This window comes from Pezoporus flaviventris, unplaced genomic scaffold (assembly GCF_033815535.1).
Source record: "Pezoporus flaviventris isolate CSIRO_AGI_PZ_B2104156 unplaced genomic scaffold, CSIRO_AGI_Pfla_v1 ptg000002l, whole genome shotgun sequence".
NCBI lineage: Eukaryota > Metazoa > Chordata > Aves > Psittaciformes > Psittacidae > Pezoporus > Pezoporus flaviventris.
The window spans coordinates 62,036,832-62,059,396 of NW_026892550.1; the positions used below are offsets into that span (position 1 = coordinate 62,036,832).

The 22,565-nt window shown below is 41.5% G+C and overlaps 1 protein-coding gene across 4 annotated transcripts in view; it reads right to left on the minus strand.

Annotated features, from left to right (window-relative positions):
- Positions 1-22,565, minus strand: part of SMAD1 (SMAD family member 1) — a 48,930-nt gene that overhangs the window by 6,657 nt on the left and 19,708 nt on the right. For all 4 annotated transcript variants that reach the window (XM_061441581.1, XM_061441573.1, XM_061441553.1 and 1 more), the window contains exons 2-4: positions 20,573-21,194; positions 7,332-7,589; positions 4,624-4,740 (exon numbers count right to left, since the gene is read on the minus strand). In XM_061441581.1, the coding sequence (XP_061297565.1) occupies positions 4,624-4,740; positions 7,332-7,589; positions 20,573-20,972 (775 nt within the window). In that variant the 5' untranslated portion in view covers positions 20,973-21,194. The remainder of the gene's footprint in view (positions 1-4,623; positions 4,741-7,331; positions 7,590-20,572; positions 21,195-22,565) is intronic.

A 22,565-nucleotide genomic window follows, 5' to 3' on the forward strand; every position in this document is an offset into this window, starting at 1 on the left:
CCCCCTTCAGATCCTGGAAGGCTGCTATGATGTCTCCATGCAGCCTTCTCTTCTACAGGCTGAACAGTCCCAGCTTTCTCAGCCTATCTTCATACAAGAGTTGATCCAGTCCCCTGATCATCCTCATGGCCCTCCTCTGCACTTGTTCCAACAGTTCCATGTCCTTTTTATGTTGAGGACACCAGAACTGCACACAATACTCCAGGTGAGGTCTCACAAGAGCAGAGGAGAGGGGCAGGAGAGGGGCACCTCCTTCGACCTGCTGGTCACGCTCCTTTGATGCAGGCCAGGATGTGGTTGGCTTTCTGGGCTGCGAACCCACACTGAAGCCGGCTCATGTTAAGTTTCTCATCAACAAAGACCTGTCCCAACACCGATCCCTGAGGGACACCACTCGTTACTGGTCTCCAGCTGGACATTTTGCCATTGACCACAACTCTTTGCATGTGACCATCCAGCCAGTTCTTTATCCACCTAGTGGTCCTCCTATCAAATTGATGTCTCTCCAATTTAGAGACAAGGATGTCGTGTGGGACAGTGTCGAACACTTTGCACAAATCCAGGTAGGTGATATCAACTGCTCTACCGCTGTCCATCAGTTCTGTAGCCCCATCATAGAAGGCCACCAAATTGGTCAGACAGGATTTCCCTTAGTGAAGCCATGCTGGCTGTCACCAAGCACCTTGTTGTTTTTCATGTGCTTTAGCATGCCTTCCAGGAGAATCTGCTCCAAGGTTTTGCCAGGCACAGAGGTGAGACTGACTGGTCTGTAATTCCCTGGGTCATCCATTTTCCCCTTCTTGAAAATGGGGGTTATATTTCCCTTTTTCCAGTCACTGGGAACTTCACCTGATTGCCATGATTTTTCAAATATGATGGACAGTGGCTTAGCAATTTCATTTGCCAGCTCCTTCAGGACCTGCAGATGGATTTCATCAGGTCCCATGGACTTGTGTATGTTCAGCTTCTTAAGATGGTCTTGAACCAGCTCCTCTCCTACAGTGGGCCTAGGGTCTTCATTCTCACAGTTTCTGCATTTGCCTTTCAAGACTTCAGTGGCGTGCTCAGAGCATTTGAGAGTGAAGATCGAAGTCAGTAAGAAGCTCAGCCTTCTCCAAATCCAGGGTAGCCAGTTCTCCCGATAGCTTCTGGAGGGGGCCTATGCTGTCCCTAGTCTGTCTTTTATTTGCAACGTAACTGTAGAATCCCTTCCTGTTATCTTTCACATTCTTAGCCAAGTTTAATTCTAACTGGGCCTTAGCTTTCCTAACCTGGTTCCTAGATTCCCAGACAACATCCCTCTATTCTTCCCAGGCCGCCTGTCCTTGTTTCCACCTTTTATAAGCCCCTTTTTTCCTTCCAAGTTTCCTCAGCAAGTTGCATAGTGTCAGAGAGAAACAACATCACACCATTGCACAAAAGACCATTTATAACATTGGATACCAAGAAGCATAGCAAGGTAACTTAAATACATATAGCTGGCAGATCAATCTTTCAGCATTCAGGGTGTGCACAAATCTTTCTCCTGAGCTTCTCGAGGGAAGGGTAGGAGACTTCAAAAACCAAGAGAGAGAGACATTTGTCTGCAGAACACGCATGAAGCACATTTTCAGTACGAATAGATAATGCTTGGGACTGAAGGATGAAAAAGGGTATAATGTGCAGGATCCTAACAATTATGCTGGGCTGAAGAGCTGATGAAATAGAGGAAGACATTATTTAATTAGAATCTTTTATTCATCAAGTGCTACCAAACCCAAAATCTGCAACTGTTCATCATCAAAAGAACTACTTGTTGAGCAATAGCAAGGATTTCCTGGAACATGGTTTTCTACCCTAAAACCAAGCAGCTCCTCACTGAAGCTGGGAATTACGCAGAATGCCAACAGGAAATTCCTGGTTCACAACTTCCACCCATCAAGCTCTAGAAACACATTAAGTCTTGAGGTAACACTTGAGACTGTGGACAGGGAACAATTTCTCCAGATGATACCAAAGGTCTACCAAAGAGTTTCTTTCCCTGTGGGTGTCCAACAATGGCATAGGTTTCTTCGGACATCTCCACCCAGTGCACATTCTTTCAAGTGACAAATACAGCTACAAATTACTAAACTGCATCCAAATAAAAGGAGGCTAGTAAAGGGATACAGTTGCTTTATGTGGTTTTCTTTAAATGAAAGAGACTATTTCACTGCTAAGCCTAGCACAGTTGGACTTGATGCTGAAGATAGTTTGGAGATTAAAGTTCCAACTAGAGGCTGAAGTGCTAAAATGTAAACCAGATTGGTATTATAGGAAAACTTGTTTCTCTGGCCACAGATTTTCTTCTCCAAGCCCCAAATCTTTACTGAAATCAGCAAACTAAGACTAGAGTTCGTATTTTCCTCTGTTCACAGATCGCACCACTATGAGTTTTCTGACACATGCAAAACAAAAACCAAAAAGACCCCCCCCAACCCAGCAGATACAAAGGTGGCAAACAATCAAGAGCAGGATAACACACTGTGTTATCACTGCCAAACTTCTGAGCATAGCGTGCACTGCTGACCAATAACTTCCTTAAAACCCTGGTAGAAATGAGCTGATCTTTCCTGATACCCTTGCATTGTCTATAATTTCATGTCACTGTAAAAAAAAAAAAAATAGAAAAAACCCCTACCACTAATTAATTATCACTAAGATGTTGCTACCCTTTTAATTCCCATGAAGATTATCACATTATCAAAGCTGCAACTTTGTCCCAGTTCTCAAAGTCAGAAAGAAATCTTGCCAGCTGGCCGTTCTTACAGAATTAATCATATCTCTCTCACACAGATTTCATACTAACTTCCTTATATTTGCTTTAAGTCATGCAGAGCAGGTGTGTTCAGTCTCTCTATTCCCAGCATGGGCCAGCAATGGAAATCACCCAACTTCATTGACAGGATGCAGCTTATTAAATCAAATCTCCTAAGACTAACAAATCACCATGAAGAACATGCTTCTAAAAAGTCTGCAACTAAAATGCTGCAATAAATTCACAGTAAAAGCTCTTCTTGTACAACCTGCAGCAGATTTTTTTAAAGTAGCGCTATTCCAGCAGAAATACATGAATAATAAACACATTAAGGCACAGAGATGTAAGGGTTGGTCAGTTTGTTTAAATGACGGAACAGAGATGAAAATCCATTTACTAAACTACTAGGAGGGAAAAATGCTAATAGACACAGGTTTTATTTTTAGAGGGTGAAATGTTAAAAAGCAAGAAGAAAAATGCAAACCCTTTTCATCAACTGTCATGTATTAGAGGAATTCTACAGTACTTGTATATTTTGTTTAAGGGACAAACATGCAAAGGACTGCAGTTAGGCATAAACGGTGATAAATGTACTTCAGGCCAGCAAGGACTACACATAGAGTGTAAGGAGCCAAGGAAAAGTGGAAATGCTAGAGATGGGTTTTATCACATGCAAAACTCACTCCATGCAAAGAGTAAACAGGCTTATACAAAAGTTATCCAAATTGTTCTAAGAGGGCAAATATACTTCCTGAAACCGGACATTAAGCTTCACAACAAAGCAAGTTAAAAGAAAAACTAAAAATTAAAAAAAAAAAATCAAACAACAATTAAATTTTTCATATACTTGTGATCATGTGATAAATGCACTAAACCCTTTAGTCAGCAGTCATGGTTGGCTGCAAAGGCTTTAAAAAGCAATGTGTAAACGATATCTGTGTGATAGCACATAAAGCAACAGGGTTTTAATACAAATTTTGAAGTCTATGGCAATGCCACACCACAGGCCAACAGCTCTGAATTCTGAACCAAGTACCATCACTGCATGACGCAAAGATGGAACAAAAATGGGAAGATAGCATGGAACAACACAAAATACAAAAAAAAAAAACCAAAACCAAACCCACAACCCTCCAATGCCCTTATGACCAGAAGGGTAAATTGTTAAAAGCACAGCATACTGAAGTTTGGAATTCAGGATAAAAACTTAGTAAGAAAAGGCAATTTTATAAGATTTACTGTCTCACAGATAAAAATACAGATACTCCAGCTGCCCATGTAAAATATCTCTGAGAGTTTACATAACTGACAGTATCAGCATCCATCTAATCTTTGCTTGGAGAGTTATGCATGACCATATCAACTGTCATCCACAATTCAGCAGGCTTTATAGAGTATTAACTGCATTATCCCAATAAATCAATGTAATCATAAGACAGAAAGAGATTCCTTTCCTTGCACACCTGTAGTTTCAGCATCACATGCAGAAACGTGCAGCATCATAGGATTCCTTCTGTTTGGGGATTAGTGGAAGTTCCAGGTACAAAACATAAAATGACCTTGGTCATTGAATTGGTTGGGAGTAAGGAAGTAATAAGCCCCATACAGTTTACATTTTCAAAGAGTCATGTGATAGCGACTTGTCCTAAATTAATATTTACAATTTTTTATCTCCAGATTCACTGTTTCATCCCTTACAGCAACAGAAATAATTACGACTGTTTTTTAATAAAGATAAAAATTTTCATAACACACATCCAAAACTGAAACTCAGTTATTAAAAGTAAGCTCTGAAAATTCTTTACTTTTAAGAAGTAAAGCAAAAGACAAGAAGGAAGTGTTTTTACCTCCTCTGTGTATGTCAGGGGGAATTGCAGGTGCCATCATGTTGGTATCCATTGGCTGGGAAGTATCGTGTGTCATCTGATCTTCCGGAGGCAGGTAAGCAGGAGGTGGTGTATCAGCTAAATGTAGAAAAGACAGAGATACACGAGTCCTTCCTCTCTTTAAAGTATAGTTACATACCTACATAAACAGTTTAAGCCTGGAAATGCTTCCAGCCTGACTCAGCTATAAACTTCCACCCACCAGAAATCTGAGAAAGCAATCACAGACCTTGAATCAGGAAAGCAAAGAATTACTGTGCATATTAAGCACAACTGAAATAAAAACAAGTCACTTCACCCCTGCCAAGACACAAAAGAAAGCTCAGCTGTGTTTCCAACCCACAGTTTTTGGTTGAAAGTGACATATAGACATTAAGGCGCAAAGGTCTCAGCACCAGGACAGAAGTAGATATGGTAAATGTGAACAGAAGTCAGAGCAGAAAACTTCCAGTTTGAACTTTCCTGTTGCCAAGATGTTTTCATTAGAAAAGTGTGCAAACATCCCAGATATATCCAAGGACCTTATTATTGTCATTGCAAAGTGTTAGCTCTATTTCCCTACATTGGCAACAGTAGTGTTCAGGAACCCAAATTCTACAGAAGTAGCCACCCTGGTCTGGAATTTATCTTAGTGTCTCTTACTGGTTTTACTGACCTGTTCAGGATTGAATCACTAGCATAAAACCAGCCCATGCACAATGACTATACTCACTAACACACTGCCCTATTTGAAGCTTCCCAGACAGGTACTCAAGTTGCTCTTCAGTGGCCTATTCACTTCTGGGAAAGCTTCCCAAATGGCTTCTTAGAAGTTGCAGGAAGTTGCCAATGTCACCATTTTCCAATAGACCAGAGGACACTCTCCTCCAAATCAACTGCAGAGAGGTTCATGCAAAGGGAGATTAGATTACCACTGTACTATCTCTGGCAAACAAGGCTGCTGCTCACCCCACATTAACTTCCATTACTGAGAACATTGATGGCAAACTACCACAGCAAATAATCACACGGGCCTCCAAAACCCTGAAAATCAAATTAGCAATCAACAAAAGGCAGGAGAATCACTGCTATGTAAGCACTGGGTTTTGTGGGGTGGCAGGGGTTTTGTGTGGGATTTTTTTAGTTTTCATTTAAATCTATTAACTACTTATTGTTTAGCAGATAATCTGTTGAGAGCTTTACATCTAATGCTGGCAGGTACCTTGCTAATTCCCTTATGTGTATACCCTCAATTGGATGATGAGCAGCAGAGAAAGATGGAGATGATACCAAGGCTGCATTAAAAGCTTAACAACCTGCATTGGAGTTTAAGTCTTGGGCTTCACTAAGCCTTAAATGTTGGTGTGTGTTCAAACATACTGTTAGTGATTCACAGGCACGGAAACAAAATTGTAAGGCCACAGGCAACAAATCAGGCACTATCTAGAAAGTTTTCAAGATCTCTGGGTAACTGCGCTGCTCCTTTTTTTTGTATTTGCCAAAACTCAGCCTCCTTCCCTACTAATACAAGACTAACAATTGTACAGAGCTAAGCATCAAAGACATCAGTATCTTCACCTCCCCCCTAATTCAATTTCTTCACTGCAGCTGCTGACTTGTCTTTATGGGCATGTAGGCAGTACAGACCCTCAAAAGATCAAGAGAACTTCTACAAGCCAGTGCTCAGGAAGACCTTCTTAGAGAAGCCTTTATCTCTGCTGGATGAGCCCCAACCACACCAATCATATTAAGAAAGAAAGGAAGGAAAGGCAGCTGATTTTGCAACAACTTTTCACATTTGTTAGAAAGCCAACACAAACTTTCCTTCCCTCCTGCCTCTGCAAATTCAGTAGTCTCCACTCACAAGAGAAAAATTTTAAAGAGAAACAACTATCAGCAGCAGACATCTAAGGATGTTAACTTCATGTAATAGGAAACAGATTTTCACAGGTCTGTCGCCTTGATTACACACACCTTCCCTCAGCCCTCGAATAAAACATGCAAACAGAACATCAGTTAAGTATTTGTATGGCATCCTTCTCCTAGCATTTTGATAAAGAAATCTCTCTCAGACTGCTTCTGTAATACTTTAACCCACCCACGCACAAAGACTAAAAAAAGACAGCTTCACAGAATTTTCTATGGACATCAGTCAACAAAGAAAGATTGTTACTTCTTTGAATTTAGGAAGTAAAACAGCCTGAAGATTTCTTCCCAGGGCCTTAAAGACCTGGTTTTCAGTTGAAGTGTATTTGTTTCTTGAAATTACATTTATGTGAAGAACTTTTCTCAAGTAGCAACAGCATGATGCCCTTGAGAAACATCCTTCTTCAGCAGAAATAAAGCCTTGTGCCAAATTTATGATGATCTCTTTCCTAAGCAACGATTCTCTCTAGCATTACACTTCTTGTTCATTAAACACTATGTTTTGTGGGCTAAATTGTTCAACTGGTCCCCAACATTCTGAATCTCTCCCCCGTCCCGTAAGTTTTACTGTAATGTTTTAATTGTGTCACGATATTAAAATACTTAGAAAGCACTTACTTAGTCATTATTACCTTGCATCTCTCAGCTCACTATTGAACACAACTGTTGGCTGATAATTTGCTATTATTAAACAAAAAAAATCACAATACCAGAGATGGCCAACCACCTTCTTCCTTCTGAAGGAGAACCGAAGTTGACTGTACCTGGCATTTGGAAAGGACTTCCAGGGTCTGAGCTGGCTGGAGAATGTGGGTAGGTGCTGCTGCTGCTTCCAGGTGAGTTTGGATAGCTGCTATTGGGCGAGTGGGGGAACGGATGATTACTGGGTTGCTGAAAAGAGTCCGGGAAAGTAGCGTTGTGCGGCATGTGGGGCTCGTTTTGTCCCAGGTTGCGGAACTGGGCCAAGAGGCTGTGCTGAGGGTTGTACTCACTGTGCCTTGGAACCAGCACTGGAGGAAGGACTGGAAAGGGAAAAAGAGAAAAGGCACAGCATTAGACACTCAGTTCTGAAGGACTAGGTTATACAGGGGAAAAAAAAACACATTCTTCCTCCTCTAGGGCATATTCACATCTGCCTTAAAAACAAGGTAATCAAATCTAGGAGTGTTTGTCTAAGCAAGAATTCTTTTCCTTATATCCAGTTACTGCATAGCCTGAATTCATAGCAATTGTGCTAGCTACCTGGTTTGCCAGATGGGAGCTTGTTTTCACAGAAGGCCAGGGAAGAAGAGCCAAGAACAAACCATAGTTCTGCAGTCTAGTTTTATTTGCACACAGAAATGCTGGGAAGTAAGCACACTACGATGCTGACATGCAGTTCATTCTGCTGCAGTTGTGATTCTGCTAATCACGTAATGGCCTGTAACCCAAACCCTTGCTAATAAGGACACATATTTTTTCCTGAAGACAATACTAATAGGCCTTGAACTCAGGCTGGTCCCAACAGCTGTAATTTTATTTTTAACATGGACTATGTTCTTACAAGTTAGTATTAAAACAGTTATTAATTCTTCAAGTCAGTTTACAAAATGTACAATTTAAACAAAATTACGTAGTTCAAAAAACCCAACTGAACAGCAATTGAGCTCCAACCATATACTACTGTGGGATCAGAGAAACACACATCAGAAACTACTAGTCTAGTCTCACCACACTCCAAAAGCCTCCTCACCAGCAGAGAAACAAAGCTCTCTCTTTAACTTGGAATACAAACATGATACCAGATACACTAAGATAAAAGAATCAGCTCTTTTTCCAGTGCCTCAGCTTCTATCCTTGAATGTTTCACAGCAAAGTCCAAGCAACTCAAAGGACTAAAATCTAGGCTTGTTATAGATTGAGATTTTGGGGAGAGGGAGATCCATGCACAAAGTAGCAGAAATGAAATAATGAAGTTACTCCTTTCCACACCTGCCTCCTTTCAGCACCTTCATTTCCCAGCTCTGTGGCTAAGGGCAACCGGAAGAAACCCCCTGGGATAGTCTGCCTTCAAGACAGGGTGCCAAAAATCCACAAAAACCTGTGGAAGCAAGCCAGGCCCCTGCCCTGTCCTCAACACATGGTGGGCACACAGAAGAGGAGCATGTATTCAGAACCATGCTATACAGACATAATCATCACTCAGATTAAGAAAGGTGTTTCCCAGACATCTGCTGCTACATCTTGTCAAAACAGCTTCTTCCAAGACAATGGGGCATCTTTACTTGTCCAAAAGCATTCAGATATTTATGTGAGTGTCCTGGAGTCTGACAGTGCCAGGACACTGCTCAGTGCACCAGGCCTGAGGTCTAGATCTATGTTTAAAATGGATACAAAAAGTTGCCACATTAAACCTGCCCTTTATTCCTAAAGGAAGTCATAGATTAACAACAAAAAAGGCAGGTTTGCCTTACCCTTTTTTTTCCCAGCATATGCCTAAGAGAGAAATTAAGCCACTTGATTTTTGCCCACTAGTGGCATTAATGCATGTAAAACCTGATCCCAGAAATCTTCATTGAACATATACTGAGGGAAAAAAAAACCAAACAAATCCCTCACTACTGAAATTAAGGCTGCCTGTTAAAAGTCAGGAGCAGGTTTTAAAGATTTATTCTGATGTCTCATGTCTCACTTCTTAGAGCGGCTTCACTGAGATTCCAACAGATCTCAAGTATTTGAGGGAGGTGTCAGCCTAAGTGGATTTATTTAGATGTGAAAATTTTAACTAACCCCACTTTACAAGGAATATATGAAGTTTGTAATTACAACATTTTCTGAAACAAAACATCCAAACCATCTGCCATCCTACAGAAGTTCTCAATTGCAAAACACCCAAGGAGAAGCTGCATCTCCCTTGGCTGTGCAGACTGTCCCTTGCCTCCAATGTAGCCATTCATTTTTATATGTCACTAGGAAAAAAAACAGAGAAAAAATATTAAAATAAAAGTTACTCAACATTCAGGGAGGATCGCAAAACCCCTCATTCACAACGTGGCACGTCAAACCCAATCTCTCTGAATATTAGGATCTCTCAGAAATAAGCTCATTCTGTTAAACCTCACAGTCCTTTTGCAGTGAGGCTAAGCCCTATTTAACTGTCATAGTCAACATTTGCTGGGCTAATAAATTACCAGTGAAAAAAGTAACAATGAGATCATGTGTTAAAAAGTATTTTCCCTTTCCTGCTTTTATGATTCTTCCTTACTTTTCCAAGCATTAAAAACACAGCTTTCCTATCTCTTCCTTTCCTGTGGATGAAGGTCAAACCATTACTTTGCTGAAGTTAATTTGTGCAGAAAGTACATCACCTACCTTTCCCACCCCCTACCTCACATTAAACAATGACACATATGACATCACAGGAAGCCACACAATTTATAGCATTTTAAAATAGCAGAACAGGATATTTTCTGTATGTTTTCTGCAATTAAAATAAAGCAGTGCCAAATTTTCCCATGGTATATACACATATTTTCTCCTGTTGGGCAGAATCACTGGTGACATTTAGAAGGACTCAAAATTAGAACAAGTCTCTTCCCAGCTCTCCTTCACACATACCTACACTTTTTCTCCAACTACCTCAAATGTTTAAATGCCAACTTCAAAAAGAACATGGAAAGGGTGGAAAGGGAAGAGGGGAAGAATACAACTGTTACTGATACACCACAGTCTCAAAAACACCATTGCATAATTTACTTTGAGAGCTGCCCCTAATTCACATCCTCCCTCTGTATACAACCTTAAATGAGGAGCAATAGCCCTGAAAGGCCAAGTCAGGTAAGACAGAGACTACAGCACTCTAGTTCAAGACAGTCACTTGCTGCAGTAACCTGATCTCCCTGCAGCTCTCAGGCTTCTTCGCAGGCTAGGTGCTCCTACTGGAGTCACAGAAGGATTAATGTGAATCCTGCTCACTCAGGAGTGAAGACATGAGCACGGACTGGGACCTTATCAAGTATGGAAGGATGCCAGGAGTTCAAAACCTAACCGGGGATACATACCCTTCTTACTTCCCACTCCCCTGTGTAAGGCGCTGAGCTTCTGGTCAGGCTGTAGACCTCAACCATATGGAGTAACAAATTACTGAGGCTCAGTTCAGCAGGGGAGAAGGCTGATCTCTGCTGCAGTTGCCAGCTCCAGGAAGAGGTATAATTGAAGTGGAGAAAGCATGCGAGAGTTATACTGCGCTAAGCCAACACACCTGTTGCTATAGAATAATGAAGCCACACACATCTTTGCTGTGTTGATCTCTGCAGGGTGCTGCCCTAACAGTTTGCAGACAGAATTTTCCCTTCCTCTTTACCTTCTTCAACGGAACAGAACATGGATACCAAAAAAAAGACAGTAAGATCTGTTCTTAAAGATAACTGTTTCTATATTCAGTAGGGATGCATATATTTAAGGGAAACATACTATCGAATACACCATTTGCTTAAAAAGCTCCTGCAACAGATTTGCAAATTCAACCTCATTAGAATTGTGAAAACCAGTTAATGGAATAGAACTACAAGTCATCAGACACCTTGATTTCTGTACTTTCTCAAACACCAGATTTAAAGGTTTTATGGGCTATACCATGGCTAAATTTTGCTCCAAGATTTTGTGTCAATGTGGACCTGGAGTTGAGAGTTAATATGTGATTACTAGCAGTAATATTACTAGTACTGAAGAGGAAGATAAACCACCTGGAACATAAGCTGCCTGGATGGGTATGTTTTTGGAACTCTAGCTAAGAAGAAATCCTGCATCTATCAAGACAGCCTGGGAACTGGGCAGCTTGTTTTTACCATGCAAATAATACCCAGAGTATGCCAGCACCAAGCAAGTGCAGCTGTATTCAAGAAATTACAGCTACAGGGCAACTTCACCCACAGGGCTATTCCATCTAAGAGCCAAGAATGCCAAAAATATAGAAGATAGATCTAAGACAATCTGACTGTTCAGATAAATGTTCCAACTAACCACACCAAGAAAGAAGTGCTTTTATGAAAATGTAATTGTGGCCTTTGAAGAAAGCTACTGATCTCTGCTCTTTTTAATCTCTTAGCACATCATGCTGTTCTTCAGAAAACTAACAGGTGTGCTGTCCTAGAGTGAAGATTTTTTTTTGTTCTGTTTTCACATTCCAGAGATAATTTTAGAAATAAATTAGAAAGTCTGCAATTTATTATTATGACTTTTTAAGTTTTTCTATTAAAACCAAACCTGAACTCCACACCTAATCCAAGCTGAAGGACCTACTGTACTTTCAAAGTAGCATATTTTCTACACAGATGCACAAGCCCAGATGACAGCTAGTTTCCCTTGAGGGCTCATTTTTGTTCCCCCTTTGCATGTTACATGAAGATTTGCAAAGGTACATCTGTCTGCACATCTGGCAATTGAAAGACCAAGTAATGAAATACACCAAGGGGCCACATATATAAGAAAGCAGACTTTGATCACCTTTCATTGCTGAAGTAGATTCCATTTCTTCTGTGAGCTTTACAAAATAAAAGAAAGAAAAAGATAAGCAATTGCTGCTGCACTTTCTGCTCTTAAAAATCATGACAACTTGGTCGAAGTATGTTTGTAGAAGTGTTTATACAAGCTTCTTATCACAACAGGGCCCTCAGCCCTAGTGAAGACCTGAGGTCACTACTGTTAGACAGCATGCTTTAATTTCCAAGCACCATATAGCTGTGTTTTCATATGAATCTATGCAAAGCCACTTCTGTTTTAGTAGGAAAATAGAACTGTCTGTTGGGAAGGAGGAAAATCCTCACACACCAGTCTGTGCTACCTTGAAATGGGTACAAAAACATGGACGGGGGAGAAGCTTGAGGATTGCACTCCACACTAGATACAAAATACTGCAAAAATGAAGCAGTAAGAAAAAATGACGTGTTAGTAGGAGAAAGGGAAACAAAACACAGCAGCAGTTAACCTAATGAATTTCATCCCTCTAAAAGACAGCTTATTTTCCTGGCTTTGAGGCCACAACAGCTGAAGTGGGCTGTGGCATCCTGGTGAGCAGCCCAGTCCCACAGTGGGAACAGAACAAGTACCACCATATGCTCAGCTCAGCACGCTTAGTTTGGCTCTCTGCCTGCAGCAGAGAGTCACCAAAGCATGCTGACTGAAATGGGACTTTCAACATCTTGCTTGTAAACAAGAAAGCGCCAAGTAGAAAGAAAAGTTTTGATGTCATTAGATTTTCCCATGCTGCCTAAAACAAGACCTGGCAAAATTAAGTATTATTTCACCAGAGGACAAGTTCTCACATACAAAGACATTTACATGGCTATACTTAGGATAGAGTTTACTCTTGGTTAAAAAAAAAGATTAATAGCGTTCTGGCAAAAGCAGTCTCTGAGGATCTAACTACTTTAGGTTGTTCCAATACCACCTGGCTTAAGCAAGGCTGTGCTACTGACTGTGGTAGCACAACTTTGCTTTACTGTTCTCTCAAAAAGGCAGAAATGCCAGCCTTTTGGACTTTTGCTCCAAACCTATGTTCTAATAATTGCCAGTGAAAAGGCTCAATAATAGCTATTCAGCAGCCTGTTCTGGGTAACAAACATGCCAGACTTCCTTTTCCAGGAGAAAGCTGAAAACTCTCTTGTTTTCTCAACTCTTTTATTTTACAGTTTCAATAGACCCCATGGCTTGATTTGTCATTTTACATAGTTACCACTGAAGACTGCACTTAAAAAGACAGAACAGTTGTTGCTTTTTACTGACTTTACTTTTACATCAGACATCTGTTCTAAATGCATTTGGCAAGTAATATTAGTACATTTCCTGCATTACAATATTCAGCTAACATTAGATTTTATTTGCAGATGCTCTGATAAGCTAATATTTTGATTAAACTGACATTTGTCAAGGCAAATTTCAGAATTTAGTACTAATTGTATGCACAAAAGGAGTTCTTGTAAGCAGATCTGGGGGAAAAGCAGTCCTGATACAGGAAGAAGTTACAGTGATACTGTATGTTAACTTGGACATTTACACAGATCAGGGTTCAAATTACCTGTATGAAAGTCATGGCCACTATCCTACCAAGTAGGTTAAAACTTGGAAGTCTGGTCTTTTAGTCAGAAGAAACTTCTGAATCTGATTAATTTTAAAGAAAAAAAAAAAAAGACACAAACATATCCTTCTTGACAACTTTTATTCCTTTATTGCAGCTCATTTTTCTGACATGGGGTGAGGTGAGACAAGAAAACCCTGCTGTTAAGACTATTCCCTCCTTTCTGCCTCCTGATTTCAAATCCTGCTTCCCATGTCACCACCCATAGTTACGGTAGAAAATTTTAGAACTGAATCCTGCAAAAGTGAAGAAAGTTTTACCCTGCTTGCCAAGCACACTGACAGTTGCTTGCTATTTTGGGAAACAGCCCTGTAATTGTGCCCACCTGTTGTAGCATGCTATTTTTAAAGTTACACCAAGCAGCCTTACACAGCAATACAGCAAAATTCAGGTGCAGCCTGCAGAGGTGCACAAATCCTGCTGTTCCCATGAGGGAACAAGGATTTTTCTAACTGCGTTCTACATATTAACTCCAAAGGGATGCTCCTCCCTTACATCCCCCACAGCACCTTCTTCTTTGCCTTTGGTCTCCTGGCCATTCTCTCTCCAATGCCTGGCACTGATGCCATTATCCTCCACCAGGCCTGGTGCTGACAGGAGCCGCTCCACTGGGCTCCCTCTGGCCTGGGCCATCAAAGCTCTTTCATCTTGCTGGAAGTGGCACGGAGGCTCTCATGTCGAGCCCTGGTCTCCCAGGTGCTGGGTGGTGGGAGACAGCAAGCAAGTGCCAGGACCCCAAAGAGCTCAGCCAGACAAGCTTGCAGACCCAAAGGGACTTGCTTCTTACTCCCAATTTTTCTCTCTTGGTTCCAAATTTGATCTGGACAGACTCAATCTGACAGTCCCAGGAGCCACATTTGAACCCTGCTGTTTGCAGGTGTGAGCAATCTGAGAGGTGACTTGCTGCAACAGGCTGAGTCAGGTTGGAAGCACAGAGGGAGTATGCCATGACAGGTTTTAAAGATCCTCTTCTCATTTCTCGATCCAAGTCAAGAACTAGCTTAGGAATATCCTTTTTTTATGCAGTGATCCTGGGACAATTGAATACAGGCAGATAAAGCAGACTAACTCATTCCGTTTTTCTGTAAAGTACTGAAAAAAAAGAGAACTCAAAAGCATTACCAGACCAATATACACAAACAGAAATCTGTTTATTTCAAATAGCATTAAAAAGGTCCTTTAAACATGCCTTATTTTTCTTTCACTGAGGACCACAGCTGCAACATTGTACAGTGGAGCATTCAAGGAACATTTACTTCCAGGACCACATGAGTCTAAACCTGCCTTACCCAGGATTTCCACCATTTCAAGTTTCTTTCTGCACCCCTGGTGCCTGCAGTAAGTGTGCAGCCTCATGGAGTCTTGCTTAGAGCAAACAGCAGAGGAGATCAAAGACAAATATGAAAACAATCAGGTTAAAGTCACAGGCAAGTAGTCCACACTGGGAGCAAAAAACAGCATGACACCTACCGTTCCTGCAGAGCCTGGGGACCTGGCCTCTTCTTGTGGCAAAAAACAGCTGTACATAAGGTAAAACATTCCTTGCCAACAGCAAGCTTGCTGGAGCACATGTCCACTTTGAATTCTTGGTTATAATGTAAAGGAACATCATGATCTTTAAGCAGAACTGACAATTCAACTGTATTTGCCTGTGTCATGAAAAAGTAACTGCTGCTCATCGCCTGACTGGGGTGGAACACGGTCACCATTGGCTTCATAAAGCCCCATGACGTAGAGCAGACTGCAGCCAGCCTTCCCAAAGAGGAGATGCTTAACAGAAGAAAACATCCAACCTTATTTATCTATACTTTACTGGTAATTGCAAAAACACCTGAACCACTGTAGTTATCTTCTACCTCCAAGTGTCTGTGCTGACAGGCTGATCCACGGAACTAGAATATTTCAGAGGACAGACTGGCTGCTTCTAGACTGACTGGTTTTAGTACCCCCAGCACTGCATCTTGCAAACACAGCAGACCATCAGAGGCACCTCCAGAAATGAATACTGAAAAGTTAACAACTGCATTTCCCAAGGGAGGTTTAAGCTCACTCAGATCAATGAACACAGTTTCTTCCCAAACCTGACCCCTGAGGAGGCATCAGCAGATTCTGGACACTCTGAGGAGACATCATGCAGCTGTGCGGCAGCATGTAAGAGTTTACATAAACACTCTGCACCTTCAACTACTTCCACATATAAAGCACAGAAGTGAAATTAATTCCTCTTTTTCCTCCTTTGTTACATATTATAAACTCAAATCCTCTTTAGCCTCCTAGGAGGCTGATGAGCAAGATGCAAATGAACACAATTCTGCACCAGATGGAACCAACAGCTAGTGTTCACTAGTATTTTAATAAACTGAAATATTCAGTTTCTTCATCTTCCTTCCTTCCTGTTAGCTAAGGCAAAAGAACTTAACTACGTCTCCTAAAGTCACATTATAGGTCTGATTTATTTTTACATCTTTAATAGCAGTGTCAATTTAAGCACCTTTCATCTTCCATGCTCCCTATCCCATTCCTTTTGTTCTGCTGTTAGAGCAAACAGGATCAAGATTTAAAAGACAAATCCCATTCTGCCCCCCTAAATTCTGGATGACATCTTTCACCTGATCCTATTGACATAACTGAGGAGAGAGGCAAGTGACAGAGGCTGTTTCTCCACAGAAACCAAAGGAATAAAAGAAGGGAAGGGAGTATCCCAGGAAGAACTTCCAAGCGTCATTTCACATGTTCGCCAGCAAAACCTGAGAGATTATTTGGGGCATTTTTTGAGAGATGAAGAACATCGTGTTCACTTTTTTCTCACACTCCCTACCTACACTCTACACCTAATTATTTGTCAAGTCTTGATCATGCTTAAGGATAGTCCCAAGCCAGGTACAACCCTGAATTCCAGATATCTCAAAACAAAAGTAAAAAACACTGAGAAGAAAAAGCAGATTCAGCCAAGTGAGCACACCAGTTAGGCTGAGCATGCCAGTTTATAAAAGGCATCAAATTTAGACCCTGCCCTCCTTAATTAAAAGCTTTGCTTTGCCTTGCCAAAGGAGAAATTTGACAGCCATTAACTACCCTGCACCAGAAATAATTTTGCACACAAGAGACATATGAAACAGCACCAGTGAGCTACCATAACACACCTCAAGGAAATACTTCTTCCCAAGAGTCGAGTACAAGGTTGTGTTCCCATCCCCAGCAACAAAGCAGCCTCTACTTTCTCCTCACATTTTCCATTACCTCCACTCCTCCCCACATCATCCGCAGGGCTCTGTTAGTACTGATGTTCCCCCAATCACACAGCAAGCCCCTGCGCTGCTCTGATCATCCTGGAAGACAACACAGCCAGGGAGGGAAAAAGTGACTGTGAGCCGGTTCAGCAAAGGCCACACAAACAGCTGTGCTGGCACAACACAGCGAGCAGGAGCTGTTTATGTACCCAGTTATGGACCAGGTCTTTATCGCCTGGGGGGCTTGCTGATACCAAGCTGACCATGACAGGAAGGCCACCCTTCCTCGCCTTCACCCCGTGCCCCCATGTTGCCTTGCCCCAACTGACCCCACAGAGAGTGAGACAAGGGCACCAAGCTTGCCAAGCTAACTGTGACAAAATGCAGTTTTCCGTTTAGTTTTCTTGATCTGCAGGATCAGATAGGCATCCATGCCTGCACAGAACCTCCAGGTCAGGTTAGGCATTCATATGTACCACCACACCTTACCCTGCCAGATGCCACATCCCCCTTTGCACAGATGCAGCAGCACAGCCTGTGCTCAGGGACACTGGGAGGCTCCCTATTTGAGACTGCGGATAGTTTTCCACCTCCTTTGACTGTTTACAACTGGTTCCTATCTACCCTACTAACAGAAAAATCTCCTGTTTGCATTCAGGTGTAGATTTGCAGCTTGCAGACACCACAGCATGCCAATTCTCGTGTTTTCCAAGCTTATCTTCAAGTTGAACAGCAAGGATGAATTAAAGTATAAAGATAGAAAATCCATGCATCCCTCTGGCACAAGGAGAAAAAGTGATGCGTCCATAGCACTAACTTCCAAACACAGAGCTTTGCCTGATTTTATGTATTTGAGGATTTACTGCTAATCTGTTCCTCAAAACTTACACAACACTGAAACAAACCACACACAACCAGAAGAGTTAACATAGATGCCACCCAATGCATGCACTGTACGCTTCAGTTCTCCAGTAACTGGATCTGCACAAAGGAGTTTTAAATACAGACCACACTATCAGACCAGAATTTCATGACGTACCTTGCACACAAAATGTGCATCATATGCAATATGAGCTTCAATTTTATTTTGTCAAGAGACAGTACATTTCAAACCCTCCTGACTGTTATGATGGCCTTGGAAATGCAAACCTTGATATCTGCTCGTGCCCATACACTGCTGGAAACAGTGGCTCATGCATGAATTCCCACTACCCATTAATCTCAAAGTGTAAGCACTTATGCAGCAATAGTGGTGTTTTAATGTCCTGGCAAAAATGGGAAAAAATGGTTAGCAGAATTTGGGAGTGACTGTCAGGAAAGGAAGATAAAGATGACATTTGGAGGACAGCAAGGACAGGGAAGGGGCAGGAAAAGAAGTCATAAAGGTATGAAGCACAGCTCTCCAAGCCAAACAGGAGTTCAGCTACCACCCATTTCCAAAAGCCATGCTTTCCCACCATCCCCATGTAGTATCCTCCCAAACAACAGCAGGCCTGTGGATGACTAAATATATACCCTTCTTCCTTTACACAGCCAGCCAGAGAACTCAGTAAAGCCACAATGGGCTTCAGCCCCACTCTCACTCACACAAGCTGTTTATAAAGTTCAAGACATAACTTCATCATGCATGTAACACTGTACCTCCAGACCTGGATTTAACAGGGCACCTCAGCAGAGGTCAACAGTAGCTCTTGGTCAGCAGCTACCTCCAGGATATTTTAAGTGGTTAAAGCAACACATTTAGCTTGTGGAAGACTGAATACTTCTGCCAGCTCTGTCAAACTGATTATAACCAGCATGCTTACAGGAAAACTGCCCAGCTGCCCTTTAGGCAGCATATCTAGCTTTTCCGGAAGAAGGGTGTTCTCTGGACAAAACAGAAAGCATTTTATTTCTACCATCTCCAACTTAAGTTACTGGTTTGGAATTTTTTTTTCCCCCAACAAAAATTCTGTAGCTACATGAATGTAGAGATTTTTACCTCATCCAAAACCAATTAAAGAGCAACCCAGAATTTAAGCTTACAGTTAATAACTTTTGCTTCATTTCCCAAACACAAAATTCGTAAGATGACTTAACATGCAAACCCCAGCTTTCTAACCACTTAAGCTACTTAGCAGCACTCAACTAAAATGCATATTTCAGCCATCTTTTGAAAACTTTAAACTATTTTTAATTTACATATCTTATTAAAATGACAACAGGTTTACAAATACCTATTTTTAAATATGGTATAGATGGTTCAAATGAGAATGTTCTGAAACTGAGTAATTGTTTTCAAGATTACAGCAAAATGAGTTAGACCATGCCATTTGACATTACAATAACAAAGCCCAACTGTTGCTCAATCTGACAGGAATAAATCTCTTTCAGGAATTTTAATTTTCAATATTTTGGAACACTGAATGTAAACAACTAGCACAGAGATATGCAAACAGCCAGCAGTAAAAGGACATAACTATTCTACTATCCCACTTCTGCCTAACATGGAATTGTTAGCAATTTTAACCTTTATTTTTTTTAAACTTTTTAAGAACTGTTTTTCCAGTGCAGAGTTCCTTTGTTCAAGCTTCTGCTGCATAAATACATACATTATGGGTATTCTGCAATTCACATGCTTTCCAAGTTAATACTAACACACCAAAGTGAAATATTTAACATCTCTATATGCATTATTTGTTGTAGATCCAAGACAAATGCAATGTCCATCCCCAGAAAAACAACCTTGCAACAACCTGATTTTCAGTGTAGTTCTCAAAGTGTCCATGCGAGTCTGGAGAGGCAGCTTTGCAGTTTATGGAATGCCTAACACATTTAAAGCGGGGAAGTCCACCCATGCCTGCACTGCATTTCTGCAGATGTCCCTGTACAACCTCAGTAGCTGGAAACTAGTGTAGATGTGTCCAAGCACATTTCATCTTAGTCCCTGGGAGTAAGTATTCCCTGATAACAAACTTGCATAAGTTTAGCACAGATTTATCAAAAAGAGATTTGGCCTTTTAAGAGAAGACAGCGAGAATGGGTTACAACTTGAAAAAGAAGTGGGTAACAGGTAAACAAACTGTGCTTACAGAAAGGCTGATGGTAGAACTTCACATACAATGAAACACTGCTATCAAAGCTTTAAACTGATGGAATTATATTCTGCTGTCTAAAATTATAGTCTTTTCAAAAGGACAAAATTGGGACATCCTAAAGACAGTATTTTCTTCAGGGGTCTGAAGAAACAGAAGTGACTGAAGATAACAGTAATTTGGAAATAATACCGCTACTGCAATATGTTAGAATGGCTTTCATGCACAGACTGCAGTAATCCTTTACATTAGCTTGCAGGGTTTTATACATTGGTCCGCACAGTAAAAACCAAACTAATTGAAGGATAGTGGTCACCAACAAAACCAGGTGATACCAAGCCTAGCAGCCTAAGGCATATATTAAGACTATGCCTCTGTATAGCGATAAAACATTTACACAAGTGAAGCATTTGCCATGTGAAACAGAGAACTGCTTATTAATGCTTACATCCAGATAAACTGCAGAGGAAGAATCTGACATGTGCAAACAACCACTTCTGCTTATTTAAGATGGCAGTCACAGGATTAATTGCCATACTTTGCATTGTTCAGATAAGGTGTAAAGGTACAGACAAGGAAGAACTTACCAGGACTCTCTACCCGCTTGTAGTGGTAGGGATTGATGCAAACCTCCTTCTGTTTTGAACCAAAGGGAAATTCGCAGCATTCCAGTGGTTTCAGTTCATGATGGCTTTGAAGGTCCGGCCAGCGCCACACTCTACAGTAAATTACATGTGGTAGCCCTTTCCGGTGCGAAACCTGAAGCCTACCATCCAAGGAACGAGGAATTGTGACACAGTTGCTGGGCTGACCAGGACAGCTTAATGCTTTTTCCAGTTCCTCCATAGCACCTTTTTTCTTCTTCAGTTTTTTCACTAATGCATCAACAGCCTTTTCTGCCCATTTTTCTTCTTCATCCCCCTGCTTCCATCCCAACAGCCTCTTCACTGCTGGGCTGGTGAAGGAGAATAAACTTGTCACATTCATGGTGACCCCACTGTGGTGGTACCACAGAACCAAGCAGCAGATTCTCCTGTTCTTCCACCACCACTAGGGTACAGCAGATTGTGTCAGTAGTTAAAAGCAGCCTGTATGAAATAATTCTGGTCCTTCCCCCTTTTCAGTCCTCCAGTCCCAGGAAGGCGGGGCTGACATCCCCCCTTGACAGGCACAACCTCCTCATGACTCTAAACCCTTCTGGCAAACAACCTACAGGAGAATATCAGAGGGATAGAAAAAATATTAAATTAACATAGCAACAATTAAAACATCCACCACCCACCCACAAAAGTGACCAAAACCAACCGAAAAAAAAAAAAAAAAAAAAAAGGGTTGACAGCCTCCAGAACTGTACTCAAGGCACACCTGATGAAGACCTTTAAGCCACAGGGCCTGTTGCTGAACCCTGTATATCCTTCTCCCCAGGTCACCCTGGATTTTTGTGCCAGGCAGCAAGAGGGAGAGCAACTGCATTTGCCAACTTCAAACAATACTTCTGCTTGATGTCTGAGCATGGCCTCAGTTAGTACCACAAAAGGCATGATAAAAAAAAGCTAAAACACAAGAAGACATGGCTATGTTTCCACACATACTCCACAAAAGGGCACAGAATAGTTAGGGTTGGAAGGGACCTCTGGAGATCATCTAGTCCTATATTAGAAATGCAGTTCGCATTAAACCAAGCTCCCCAGATTTCATCTTTCACTGTTCAGTGTGAAGGGCACTCCTGTCTACCAATTACCTGTTGTGACCTTAAAGAGCAAAATGTCCCAAGGAACCTGTGCAAGATCACTGGTGCTTTACTTATTTATTTTATATATATACCATATATATAAATACCAGTGATGCATCTTAAAAATCACTGCACCAGACTTGCACATACTATGATCTGAAACAAAACCAGTTGAGCTCAAAGCAGTTGGCTTGCTTTGAGGAACAAACCAAAAGGAAGAAAAAAAACTAGAAAGATCTTCACCCTCACTCATCTCACATAAGAAAGAAAACTACACTTTCTCATCACACTAAAAATCCCTCACATAGCTCATAAGCAGACTGTGAGGGAAAGATATCATGAACTTTTACTGATTACATCCTGACCCTTCCCACTGCAAGCTGAGCACGTTGCCTGCCCAGTGCACTCATGGACATATGAAAGAGTGGGAAGGACAAGGAAGTCCTGATAAGAAGATTTCAGGCAGCACAGTGGTCCTTGACTTGGGAAACATGAAATGGAATGCAGCAATGGGTGAAGAAGGAGAGGAACACCACGTATGAAGAAGTCCCTGTTGTTTCACACTTGTCCAGGCTGGGATCAGCCAAAAGGCTCTGCCAAGGGAAGCAAGAGAGACCCTGCACTGTCAGGGAGGAGAAAATGAGACAAAGAGCACTAACCCACCAATTTTCAAACAGAGCATGAAGACAGACAGGAAACGCATCCTGGACTGGATACCAACAGGTTGCAGAGGAAGGGAGAAGGGGAAAAGGATATGAATGTTTTTGTTGCCATCAGAAAGACACAAAAACCCCTAAACAACCAGCAACCTACACACACACAGAGAATAGGAGGCAGCACACCCACAT